Here is a 13,630-nt window from a genome sequence, read left to right as displayed (position 1 = left end):
CTTTTTCTCTTAACAATGAATTCCTTTAACTTATTTAAAACCAGATTAAGCCTCATTTTCTTACATAAATTAAAAGTACACAAATTCCATCAAGGACTGCTCTAACTATACCTCCGCCCATCATTTCAAATAACCACTAGCTGGACTTGAATGCAAATGGCTTTGTTATCATAAATAAATACTTGCAGTAATGGATATACTGCTCTGCAGCAAACATAATGCAGCTCCTCTGCTGCTTTTTCCCAGCACCTAAAACACAAACCTGTGTGCAAAACTGCTTTCTGAGTGGTGCTGAAAATTACAATACCCACTGGAAAAGAAAAAAAAGAGCATCTTTCACAACAGTTAAAAAGAGATATAAAATATGCTCATGGAAAAACACCCTACCCTCTAGAAAATATGATAAATAACCCACCTGAGCCTCTCTGTGATCCCTTCCTTCTCTTTAAGGCCTTTTGTAAGATATCCTTCATGGTGACCTTCATACTGTCCACCTGAATAAGTGAGAATCCATGAGCAGCATTTCTGCAAGACAGATGCACATGCATTTTTACAAAATCATCATCATCAGGCAGCTCAGTGCAATTTCTGTTAGTTCAAGCAAAGGACTTGTTAGGCACAACAATGAACAAAGTTGTGCTATAGAAGTTAAGATAAAAGGAGAAACTGAGAAACTCCCTTAGAAAGGCAGAGACAAAAATGGAGAAAATGGATTGAGATTCGAGGTGTCTAAGGATTTTCCTAATTTATCTTTATTTTTGATCAATTTGCATTCATCATTAGAAAAGAAAAATGAGCAAATGTACCTGTGGAGCTCCTCAACTGCTCATTAATAAGCATCTGCGAGGCGTTTCACAGTGCATACAAGAGAAACAGTTTGCAATGTCATTTCCATACACGTCCCGATGGCAGACTGAACAAATCATCGAGGGGAGGTGGAAGAACAACACCCACGGAAAGAGTAGCAGCTTTCCAGCATTATTTCAAATGTAACATGCTTGCCTTGGAGACATTTTTGTGAACCCCATGGCACAAAATCTGCCAGGAAGGACTCTGACAGTGGGGCCTGAGTCCTGGTCACCGCCTGCAGAGGGTCCACATGCAGGGACAAGCTGTGAACACGCAGGGGTGGCTACCATTCTGCTGGGCAAATACTGAAAGCGGCACCGCTGGGGAAGCAGAGAAGATGACAATATAATAGAAGAGATACTGGATTAATATCTCAGTAAATTTTGCCCCTTAGCCCTTGCAGTCAATCTCTGCTCATGTCAGTAGATGTCACTGCAGACAGTTAGCGCAGGAATTCCAGAGCTGCTCTGCACCCATGGGGAGAGATTTGCACTGTGGGGAAAAAAAAACTGTTTTGCAAAGCTATTTAGACAGGAGGAGGAGCTTTGTATCTGGCAAGCAGGAATTTTAATCAGGGAGTAGAGCTCTATATGAATATCACAGCTGGAATATTTTTTTAAAGCAACTGGCAGTCAAAAGCAACCCAAGCAACACAATTACATCATTAAAAACAAGCCCATATTACATGTCACTAAGACACAAATGCTGGGAATATGAGTTTGAGTTCTGATCACTTCAGATGTGGCATCCCTGGCCCATGCTGTGACACAGTCTACATGAATAAATGACATGAACACTCACTGCTGGTCACTGGCTGGAGCATGAACACAGTGGCCAGCAAACTCCCTGACTGGACACAGGGTGGCCACTAGCCCACTGTCCTGAAGCCACGAGAAAAGCAAGCACATGTTGTTTCCTTTCATCCCACTCACAGCACACAGCTACCTTATTTACCCCAATTAAGCTTTTCAGCTCAACATCATCTGCTGAGAATAGCTGGAACAGTCTGAAGAGATGGTCAAGAAATCCACAACAGGAGGTCATTTACGCATTACGAGAAGTAAAAATGCCTGTCATGTTGTAACAGATTGGATTGGTCTGTTCAGAGCATCCCCTGGTTCCTTGGGCAGCTCTCACCAGGCTCCTCACCCCATGGCAGTCAGTTCCACAAGTCAGTACAAAACAGGGTTTCCTTCTCATCAGTTGTGAGTTAGCCTCATCTGAATTTCATTCTCAATTCCCTTTGTTCCTGGCAAAATGAAACTGCCTAAAAGCCCCAAATTTATGTTCTCTAGACCATTTATTATTTATAACTCTATCTTACTCGTCTTCATACCAAGTATTCCCAACCTTTTCATGCATATACTTTTTCCCCCCCCGCTCGATTTCTGCCCTGCCTTTCACACAGAAGGAGCAGAATTGAGCCTTCTGCTCCACATGAGGGAGTTGCAGCCATGTGTGCAGTGGGGAGATGCTGTTCTTGTACAGCCTGAGGTTTCAGGGGTCTCAGCTAATACCATACTGCGAGCAGAAACCTTCCCACGCTCTTTATTTATGAGCAAATCCTACCCATAGCTGCTATGAAGCCCTGTAACCTTCATGAGAACCACATGAGAACCACACAACATCCTGCCTTTCCCAGCAGCTCTTGGTCATTCACTTCACTTCCCAAAGTCATTAGAGCTCTAGTACAAATGGATCTGCTGAGATGTGGTGGATTTTTCTTTTGAAGTGTAAAGCCTCTTACACAATGATACTCTTAACTACAAAAAAGAAACTACCTCTGTGCTTTTATTTAAGTGACACCATCTTTGTCACTGACGTGCTATGAAACAGCTTTGCACACTGGACTCAACCATAAGGACATTGACTCAAAAGACATCTGATGCCTTTGGGCAATTCCTAGAATGCTCTGCAATACAGAAAAAAGGTTTGCAGAGAGCTGCAACCAAAACACGGGAAAATAAATTACAATACTGCAGGAAAACCCAAAGGTGAACAAACTCTTCCAAAACCTATGGCCAAAATGACTGGGGTCACAACTTATTTTTTTTTTCCTTTAGTACACAATGTTTTTCAAACGTTTTCCCACAAGCAAGGCAGGGCCTGCAGCCTACACCATGGATCAGCCCTGCTTCCCACTGGGCACAGAGCAAACCACAGCAACTCGCCATGGCTGGCCAGCCTGGGGCTGACACCAACATATATCCAGAACCTCCTGAGAATGGAAGGCTGTCTCCTCCACTCCTGGCACTTGAGCTGCTGAAGAGCACATGCTGTTGCTGATCCTGCTCGTGTTTCAGGCCATCCCCACTCGGTCGATTCTTTCTATTGAGCAGCTGGCCTGAGAACTGTCAGACTAATTTTCCTGACACTCTATTACTAACTCATGCCTGAGCCACGGCCATTCTTTGCCTCAAAAGCTGGATCCCATCCCAGAACAATCTTTGGAAGTTTATTTTACTGATCAAAGCAAAATAAGAAAAAACCTCTGTGTTTTACTATATTTAGTGTGCTATCCAGTAAGTGAGGCTTTGGCAGGAGCAGAGCAATGTAAAGCGCACCCTGCATTTGTAAACTTTTGGTTATTTGCTCTGGAACAGAGCCCGAGGGTCCGAAGCACCCAGCCCAGCTCAGACACACGCCTCTCCCTATCCTTCCCTTGCTCCGGCTCTCGCAGCGTGCAGAGCTGCTTCTCCCCATGGCACAGCCCAGAAGAGAACCTCAGTGATGACATTTTAGCAGTCAGCAAACCCACAAATCTGAGCTGAGAGTGGCTGTAAGCCCAGACCAAGGAGATTCTGCTGTCATCCTGGGGTCAGACCAGCATGTCGAAGCACATTTCCTGCAGTGGAGGAGAAGCCCTGTGCCTTCCCTGGTGTGCTGGAGTATGGTCAAAGTCCTGGAGCCACCACCTGTACCAGATCACCCCAACCACCATCAGCATGCCTCAACGTGAAAACAGCACAGTGAGGCTCTTCTGGAAGAAACACACACCCCACCCTCGCCCTGCCAGCTTCCCACTTATGCTCTGCATTGATAATGTGCATGAACTGTCCTCACTCAGCCTAATTCCAGCATATCCTTAATTACAATTATAAATTACATGGTTTGAGCTTACTCTGCTAACGTGTGATACCTTTATTTGAAGTCAACCCACTAAAAGCCAGGACAGAGAAGCAGATGCTATTCAATCAATTAAAACTGGTGCTTACAAATTGGAAGCCAACGAAACTCCTTAGCTTGTATCTTCTGTCACTTTGCAAAAACATACCTGGGTGACAAGGTTAAATCAAGCAAAGGAAATCCCTGGCACTTATCATCCACAGGCATTACTGATAAATTGTGCAGTGGAGGAATAAAGGATTACCTTCTGTATTTTTTCATTACACTTTTCTTTTGTTACAGAATACATAAATCCATTGTGGCACAATGTAATATGTATCATCGTGCTACACCTGTGGACGTTTCATAACGGCTGCCATGTCTGTGCAGTCAGGAATGATAAGTGAACCACCCGTGAATGTTAATGATAGTGATCATTCTGCGGTAACTTGGCTTTCCATCTTCTTTTACAGCCTCAGCACTGGAGCCAGGGTGGCAAGGTTCAGAAGAGGAAAAAGAAAACAGCGGCAGAGGCCAGAGCTCCGGCGGGCTGACGCCGGGTGTTGGTTGGGGAACGATGCTCAGAAGCAGCACGGAAACAGGCAGTGTCCTCTCCATGGGCTCCACTTGTGTAGCCAAATAAAAACCCAATACTTAAAGGACAAAGGCTTCTGTTCTGAATGAGAAACAAACTTTCCCAAGAGCTGCTTTTCCAATCTGCAACTATTATTAAAAAAAAAAAAAATCTAAATTTTTTTTCTTTATGTACTGACATGGAATTTAGCAGTTAAAGCTCATATAAAAACTGGTTGGCATGGCTGGAAGTGTCTCTGAATGGCTCCTCATGATTTCCACTTGATCAGCAGGAAGTCCAAGCCTAAAAATCCCATTTGATACAAAGTACTTAAGCTGGGCAATTTTTAAGAGAAAAGTGCACAGTGATGTGCCACAGCTTTTTATTCTACACCCAAATGATCTTGAGCCAGCCTTGACTAACTGTGGGCTCTTGGGTAAAATTTGCTTTATTGGGACACTTACTATAAGCCATCACTGGACATCTAAATACCAGCTTCCTGCTCCAACAACTTTCTTGGAGTCTGACCCCTCTCTGTTTCCCACCCTGATGCTGACCTTCTCATTAACTCTGGCACCTACTTTAACTTTCTTAATTTTGCATTTTATGAATATTCTGAAATATACTTTGTAGATTACTGACACCCATGTAAAAACCAGTGACAGGCCTCCTGTAACCCAAGTAAAAAACACACTTCAAAGCTTTGAACTGAATTTGTTGTATGTACAACGAAAGCCTGATATTTTAACTAAGTTTCAAAACACAACCTATGAGGTATAGCAGAGGTGCTGCTCTGAAAAATACATATATAATAGTCAAAGTCATTTAAATATAGTATCAAACCAGAAAAACAGTGCTCCGGAGCAGAGGAACTGTATGCCAAATTTCATCTGGGATGCCAACTGGCAGCTGAGCTACAACTCCTTGAAACACCATTAGACTGAGTATGTCAAGTTGAGATAATAAAATTTCCAAGGGGAAAAGCCCTAATGATAGTACAGATTTATTTTAAGCTACCTTCATTCAGTCTTTCAGGTATTACTTCATCATCTGAAGAAGGCTGCCTTTACATGAATGCAGGGCTTTGTCTGACTCCTCCTGACAGATCACACTCGAGATCAGAGCGGGCTGTTTGCGAGCGCCGTGCTTGACATTGGACAAAGCACTGCTTTCCACAGCAGACATTTTCCAAAAACATAACTCGCTAGACTAATGGGCAGTTAGAAGCCAGAATGACTGCCCTCCGTCTTCTCCTTGTGTAACTTTGCCAGAGTCCTTGGAACTTGCCAAATTCGGTCATGCCTGCTTAGCTTGCTCGACTGATTGTGCCAGAAAAGAAAATAAGACACAGATGTATTTGAGCTCTTTGAGATGCCAGTAAGAGAGACAGCTAATGGCTTCATTTCGACCCTCCCCTACCAGCTGGGCACAGGTGGGGGGATAATGAGGTCCCTCTCCCTAATCAAACTCAATTATTTACTACTCTGTATAGCCACAAAGACACTCACATTCAGCTCAGAATATAAAATGCACTGTGGGCTACTTCCAACCACCGCCACTGGGTATTTATAACTAACTCAAGTGGCTACGAGTTTGCCTTGGCAGGAGTTTAAGTGTATAAAGTTCTGCAAACTGTTTCTGCTCAAACATGTCCTGCTGAAACAGGGTCCCTGGCCAGGTTCCACAACTGTCAGCTCAGGAACTGCACAACATCTGAAAATCTATCCAATGTGCAGGATGGGTGAGATGTGAAATAAACCACCGTGCTCCATCATGAAGCTTCTCAAAAGCATCAACTTTTTTCAACAGTGATTCAATATTAATAAACAATACAAGTCACAAGCCTGACACGACAGCAGCTGAAATACTTCAGTGTGAGGAGAGAAAAAAAAAAGCAATGTGAAACATTACAGTACGATGACATGCACTAGTAGGATGACAGGGAAAGAAGAAGATGCAGAATTTACAACAACCCCCTACAAAAAAAGGCAGTACAAGATTTAAACTCACAGAAGTAACCATCTTTTGATCAAGTGATGATCAAGTAATTGTCTATCTAGGGGACACACAAAAAAAATACTGATTTAAATCTCCGTCTTCACAAATAGCTATTTACACAGGAGGAAGTACAAGCCATTTCCAATTAACCTGTGGGAAAAACCCCAACCCAAATCCTCTCAGAAAAGCACTACTACTTATGGTGCAGGACCTCTCAAATTAGAAGGAAGCACAATTTATGCTAAAGCAAAACACCTCTTTTGCAGGACTTGTAGACAGACCTTCATCCTCCCTCAAGCACCAGTCAGAGAGCTGCTGGCTATACCAGGATCCTGCTGAGGTCTCTAGGCTCCATATAGGAACAATGGCCCCAACTCCTCCAAGCTAATATCCAAAATCTGAGACGACAAGTGTTCACTGAATTTAAATACTACTCCCTGTTTATGCAATGAGTATAGGCCATGGGGATTTTGGTAGAAGGCATCTGAGAAAGAATAGGAACTCTTTCCAGTTGAGAAATCATCAACAGTTTAGAATCTTCTAATGATACAGGCTTCTTATCTGGTCTGCCTGCAATTAACACTCTTGGTCCTTTTTGATTGCATGGAATTACAACCAAATCTTTTATATACCTGCTGGTATTTTTCTGAAGATACTGAAAATGCAGGGTTATCTTGAAAACTAAATAATTATAGAATCATAAAATTAAAAAAAAAACAAACCACCATACAAATTCATGGTAATAGGATTGACTCTAGAGAAGTGCACACAAGTGACAGAGATCTTCCCTCTTGCAGATAAAAGCTGCATCACTCTTCAGTTAGTGTAAGGAATTAAATATTCTGCAATTCCACAGGGGAAAACCTGGCTCAGCCATGTGACTGCAACCTGCACAATCCAAAAGTGGACCTTGCAATGACTGGCCAGACTGCTTCATCTCCACCCTGCACCACCTTCCACACCACTGCATTCAGCTCAGCACAGCTGAATGTTCACCTTGAATAACTTATTTATAAACACTGTTGACAGATTATTCTATTTTCCAATGACCTAAAGCAGTGGAATGCAGTGAAGAGGCCTGTGGGAAATACACATGGGATTTCTGAAAATTTCTTTCAGTAGGATGCTTTAGAATGTCTCTAAGAAACAGAATATACAATAAAGAATACAAAAAATGCAATTAAATAGGTTAGATTTTTAAAAAAGTCTGATTATTCAAAACCAGAAGCAGCTGTATGATTATGAAGTGTAAGTTATCCTTTATAAATTAAAATAATGTCCAATAACCAGGAAAACCCTATTAGCATTTTCATTTCAAGAGATCCAAACACAAATTATTTTTCCCAAGTGAGAAGTGGCTTGGGCTGCTAGTATTTTGTTACAGTAATTAAGGCCTTCTGATGGTTTAAAATATTTTTCACTCACAAGCAAAGAGAAATAAAAGTGATCAAGCACAGTATATATGACTCAAACACCAATTCTCTGATAATTGCAACTGCAAATTCTCCTTGAGCTATAAAGCAGACAGCTTCAGTTTTCAGTGCTGGACTGGGTCATCTCCTTCAAAGTTCTTCTGGACTTTAGAGTGGCATGTCCACTCCTATTCTACCCAGCATGATATTTACCTCTCATTTCTCTCCTCAAACACTACATACTAATGAGCTCTGCAACTATTTGTATTTAAAATTACTTGCTTTTCAGTCCACTAACCAGTCTTAAATTGAATCTCACTACTTTCTCAATCAGGCCTTGAAAGAAGATTCTGAAGTCTCTCACATGTAGAATATCAAAACAGCACAAATACACCATTTTTTTTCCTGAAATTCAATACAATTTCCCAAAAATAATTACAGATTCACAAGCGAGATTGGTACTTAATACCTGTTGAAAAGGGCTCTGGGTCTCCAACACGAACGACTTTATAACTTTAACTCTCTGCTGCTGTTATATAGATTATTTCATTTATTAATTTGAACATATTTTTCATAAATAAGCAGCATGGCTGGAGCAAAATGAAGATTATGAGCTCAGACTGCATAAATTCCAAATATTTAGTATTTGGGAGTGCAACAGTTCAGTGTGCTCCAAGCAATAGCCGTAAGAGCTTATTTTCTTCTCTTTAGTTCTAGACTCACAGCGATGGGCTCACCCAGCTGCTGCCAGCACCACTTACTCTTCTACCTGCCCACTGACAGAGCCCAGAGCAGGGCATCATCTGCAGGGAACCATGAATACACGTGGCCCCCTGCATTTTCTTAAATTCAGATGAAGAAAAGTAGAGAAGGAAAAGGACATGAAGGTGGCCTGAGCACCCAGCTGTTTCCCACTGATGGAGACTCTCAGCATCCATACTCACATGCGGACAAAGAGCGACTGTTTGGCTGCCAGGCCAGGGGAAGAGTACTTTTCAACCAGTGCCAGAGTGCTGAAGCCAAACTTGTGAATGGGCTCGTTGGAATCCAAGGGTGGAAAATCTGTGTCAACTTCCCCATCATCCTCAGCAATATGGAGACAGTAGGCATTGACATTGTCGCTGAAACAAAAGACAACACAAGTTCATTCAGGAGGGAAGCTAGAACCAGTTCAGCTCAGCAGATCAATCACTAAATGCTGTGGTAAACAAATCAGCAGACACCTATTACAGGAGGAATATACTTAAAAGCTAACGATGGCCTGTGTATAAATATGTCCCAGCAAAGTCCCAACACATCTTGCTACCATAAACTCCAAACCTCAGAGTACAGCAGCAAGCCTTACTTCATCAGTAACTGCGCTGCAAGAAAATACTGACAGTGAGTAAAACATACTAAAGGCTGCAGATGTGTCATGATTTCATAAAGCTAGAAGCAGTATTTCTCTATTTGTGCATTTTTATTTATGTGACCACCACATTTTAGAATTCAAGATGAACAAGTAGCGCTTGGCTTTTATTTTTTTTTCATAGATCAAGCAACTGTGAAAAAGTTGCTGAATGCAGGCTTGAGGAGCAGAGAATGCTCTCAGGCAGGCAAAAAGGGTAATAAACCATGGGAAAAGTAAAGATCTGTTCAACACAGTAGCAATGATGAACAGAAAAGCCACCTTCTCTAAACATCTAAGAAGCCCAGCCACTAGAAGCAGTTAAAAATTATTAGAGGCTAATAAGCAGAACTAAGTAACAAAGTTTTAAAAAGATACATTGCAAAGAAAATACTAAAAAAAATAATCTAAGTATCTCTCTTTCCAAACACAAATGCCCACAGGGAAATAACTCTGTATCAGACAGGTGCAGATCACATCTTTCTTGTATTAAAATCTATTTGGGATGCTAACATTTAAATTATTGTCCTGAAAAGAAGTATTCTTTCTTACTGTACATCTACCAGCATTCAGGCATTTTCCACAGCCATGGAGTATAATGTGGATGCTCACGTGGCACTGTGTTTCTAAACTCTGCAGTTCAAATTTGGAGTTTTAATTGCATGATTGATGCTTAAATTAATTAATTGCAAAGTGTATGCTAATTGTTTAATTGGTCGCTTGATCTATATAGATCATTTTTTGAATTAAATGAGTTGATTTACAAAGTTTATTGATTGGATGTGACAATGAATTATTTCACTGACTACCTGATTTGCAATTTTCTCAATTAATTCACAAACCTTTGGTTGCAACTCTGCTTTACTGAGAGTGCTTAGTCCAGGTGATCTATATGCAACTTGTCATGACTAAGACATTTATTATATAAAACAAGTAATAATGATGCATCTCTATTAATGTCAGCTGCTGACAAAAGGGTAATGCAGCAATGTTTGTCACTGTGAATTTTGAGAATTCTGCAAAACTGTTAAAGAAACTTTCCTGAGCCTCTGGACTGCTATAAAGAACTGGAATACTGCTGTAGAATTAATGTTTAACTTCTTCAAAAGTGCTTATGAAACTTTTAGGTAAACTGGTGAAAAGTAGTACTGGGAAGTGGATTCAGAGAGCATCAGGGCTCTGAGAACCAGAAGCAGCCTAGAGTCAGGATGATTCCTAGTCGTCTTAGGAACAAAACCACTGCTAATAATATAGATACAGCTGAGCCTGCTCACACAATGAGAAAGGTCTGGCATGGTTTTTGGGTCCGTATTCTATTTAGATTTCTACAAATACAGACACCAAGCTCTCCATGCTCCTCTGTCCTGTTCAACGTAACTCGAAACTCAGCCCATGCTAGGAGACTCTCCAGCCTGAAGATTCACCCTGTGTCCATATCCCACAGCTCTGCTCTGTGCCTTACACGACTGATTTCTACACTGTTCTCCTATGTGCAGCCTGGTGTGCACTCAAAGCTCTGTATAAATGAAGTTAACATTTCCATTTGGTACTGGGTGCATTTGCATAATTCTCATTAAAGCTGGAGGAACATGTAAACATGCAGGCAACAGAACACAGCCAGTGTGATCTCAGAGCAACCCAAGGGCCAGAAAAAGGTGGTGGTGACAACAATTTATTTTCTACCAATTATACTGAAAATACACCATGTCAGTTAAATCCCAGAAATTAAAGGGGTTACAAATGTCTTCAAGCATGCAATGGGGTCCTGAACATTAACACAGACTAAATCACAACCCACTGAGAAAACAAGTCCAATAGGTAAAACTGTTCCACAGTTTGAAGCTCCACCAAGGAGATCAAAGTCCTGGACTTCAGGCTTCAAATTACAACGTTCAAAGCCTTTGGAACTGGGAGTTTGCCATGGACAGAATGCAAAAGTTAAAACCTAACATCTAAAAATGGGATGCTTATTTGAATTAACATCTCACTAATAACTTATTCCTAGAAAGGGATTTTGTTTATTTTTTGCAGGCAGAATCATTACAGAACATCTGTCAGGGGCTGGCAAGAGAATGGTCCACTGGGTTATGACCAAAGTTCATGTGTATGAGGCCAGGAACAGGGCTGCTAGCACTGTCAGTAGTTCCTCATATCAAGACACTGAATAGAGACAAATATAATACAATTATAACAAAAAAGGCAGCCTAACTGAATACAAAATGTTCTCAAAGCTGTCAACTAATACTCGCTCACTTCAGACTCTTACATCTTCCTTCTAGAGAAAAGAATTAGGCAGTAATATATTCTTTTCCTAAAGACTGAGGGGTTGTTTCTCTTAATTACAAAGTCTACAAGCTCCTCATTATTCTCAAACTGTATTACTGGTAGGTACATCTGTCATTCTGCTTGTGTTGTGCATCAGATTTGAAACGTTCTCGAGCTGTATTTTAGCACAGCGTCACAAACATCCCGATTTTTGATTTTTATACCCTAAACTGACTAAATCAGGAACAAACAGCAAATGTAAAACTGTGCAACCTACACAAGCTCTTTCCTTATTTGGAAATGATGAGGATCAGTTTACAGTTAAATCAATCCTTGTTACAGGACTGGCAGTCAGCAATGCTAAAAAAAGATGATGGAGACATGAGGAATAATTAAGAGCTAGACAAGATAAAAAGCTTATTGGAATCTTGAGGTTCTGTCCCTTCGCTCTGAGCATTTGTACCCAGACTCTCAATTGCTGCTGTCAGACTATTCTGAGGAACTCATGCCTCCATTATTTATTTCATTATTTCTGTCCTGAGATTTGATTACATTAGACAGCCTCCTTGGTCATGATCACTCTTTGACACATCATAACATCTTATCCTTCAAGGCAGACAGTGAAATTCATTTCCTCCTACTGCTGATTTTTGCTGTGGGCAATGGTGTTTCCTGGAATACCTTTACTCATGGGCGCTGTTCTGTTTGAGGTGTGCTGTGCTCCTGAAAAATACACCTGTCTGAGGACTGACATTAGTGGTGTGCTACTCATTAAAAAATAAGCTAATCACATACAAAGGACACCTTTTTGAACTTATGATACAATGAACAGAAATTAGTAACAGCAAACGAAATGGCACCATCTGCAAATAATTTTGTATTTCTTCCCTAGCGTAAAAAAGAGAAAAGAAAAGACAAATCAACTGGAAGTGTTTAACCCGTGAAACACCTCATATGCCTGTTGAGAAGAGCTAAGGGAAACCCTACATCCAAGGCAACAATATCCACGAAACTGTTTTCAGGAAGTGCTGCTTTCCTGTGCTGCCCTATACTTACTTGCTAAACAGAAATCAGCTGCTCTAAAGAAGGGCAGTTCCAGTGACCTCTCAGCACCTTCCTTTCCCCCTTACAACTGTGCTACAACAGGAGAGAAGCCTACCAAGTCCTCAAACACCTCTGAAAAATGCCAAAAGAGCTAACAGTACAATTCAGTACCAAAATCCCCAACCATTCATCAAATATTCCAGGAAAGGAACAAAAAAAGTGAAAATTGGCTCATACAGGAAAAAAACAAACCAAACCATTAACCTTCTTTGCACCAGGAAAGTCACCCACTAGTATCTGTTACTAATAACTCTGTAATAAAACTATTTTATTCTCTATGACCCAGGAAAACCTGAAGCTGTTTGAAATCCAAACTTGCTCAGACTCTTACTAAACAACACTAGTTCTGCAGCACAGCAAATCCTATCTGTTATTTGGTGACAAAAATCTTAGGGGCAGATTTCTTCCACAATGGAGACACAAGCAGCGATTACCAAAGATACTGAAGAGAAGATTTCTGAGGACAAAACAGATGTTGCTCTTTACAACAAAGAACCAATGAGACTGAGGTCAAAGTTGTGTAGAAATTAGAAAATACTGTATGGCAGAAGTTTTTGAATTAAAGAAGGCAATTTTATTGGCGATTTCAGAGAACAAACGGTATTTATTTTGTTTTTAGTATTCTTATTTGCATATCTTTAATTTAGTGATATCTCCAGGATGATAACCTGGAGAGAAAAACACCTTTAGCCTCTTTATCTGTCAGCTCTCAGAAAACCACGTGTATAATGAATTGAAGTCATGTCAGCAGAATGACAGGAAAAAGTGATAACACTGAAGTTCTACGAGAGAATTCAGACTTTTTTTTTTCAGGCAGACTCACTATAGCTAAATTTTAACCTATGGTTTCAGAACACTAACAAATGGACTTCCAGGGCACACTGTCACCCAGCAGAGTGGCTCCTCTCTCTATGGACCTGCAGGAAGAACTGGCAC

General features: G+C 40.9%; 1 protein-coding gene across 3 annotated transcripts in view; it reads right to left on the bottom strand.

Moving 5' to 3' along the window:
• MAPKAP1 (MAPK associated protein 1) overlaps positions 1-13,630 on the bottom strand; it is a 94,579-nt gene that overhangs the window by 45,768 nt on the left and 35,181 nt on the right. For all 3 annotated transcript variants that reach the window (XM_054393429.1, XM_054393431.1, XM_054393430.1), the window contains exons 5-6: positions 8,883-9,059; positions 416-525 (exon numbers count right to left, since the gene is read on the bottom strand). In XM_054393429.1, coding sequence (XP_054249404.1) covers positions 416-525; positions 8,883-9,059 — 287 coding nt within the window. The remainder of the gene's footprint in view (positions 1-415; positions 526-8,882; positions 9,060-13,630) is intronic.

Source organism: Indicator indicator, chromosome 28 (genome assembly GCF_027791375.1).
Source record: "Indicator indicator isolate 239-I01 chromosome 28, UM_Iind_1.1, whole genome shotgun sequence".
Classification (NCBI taxonomy): domain Eukaryota; kingdom Metazoa; phylum Chordata; class Aves; order Piciformes; family Indicatoridae; genus Indicator; species Indicator indicator.
Note: the sequence above shows the minus strand (reverse complement) of the source record. Positions and strands in the feature narration are given on the sequence as shown.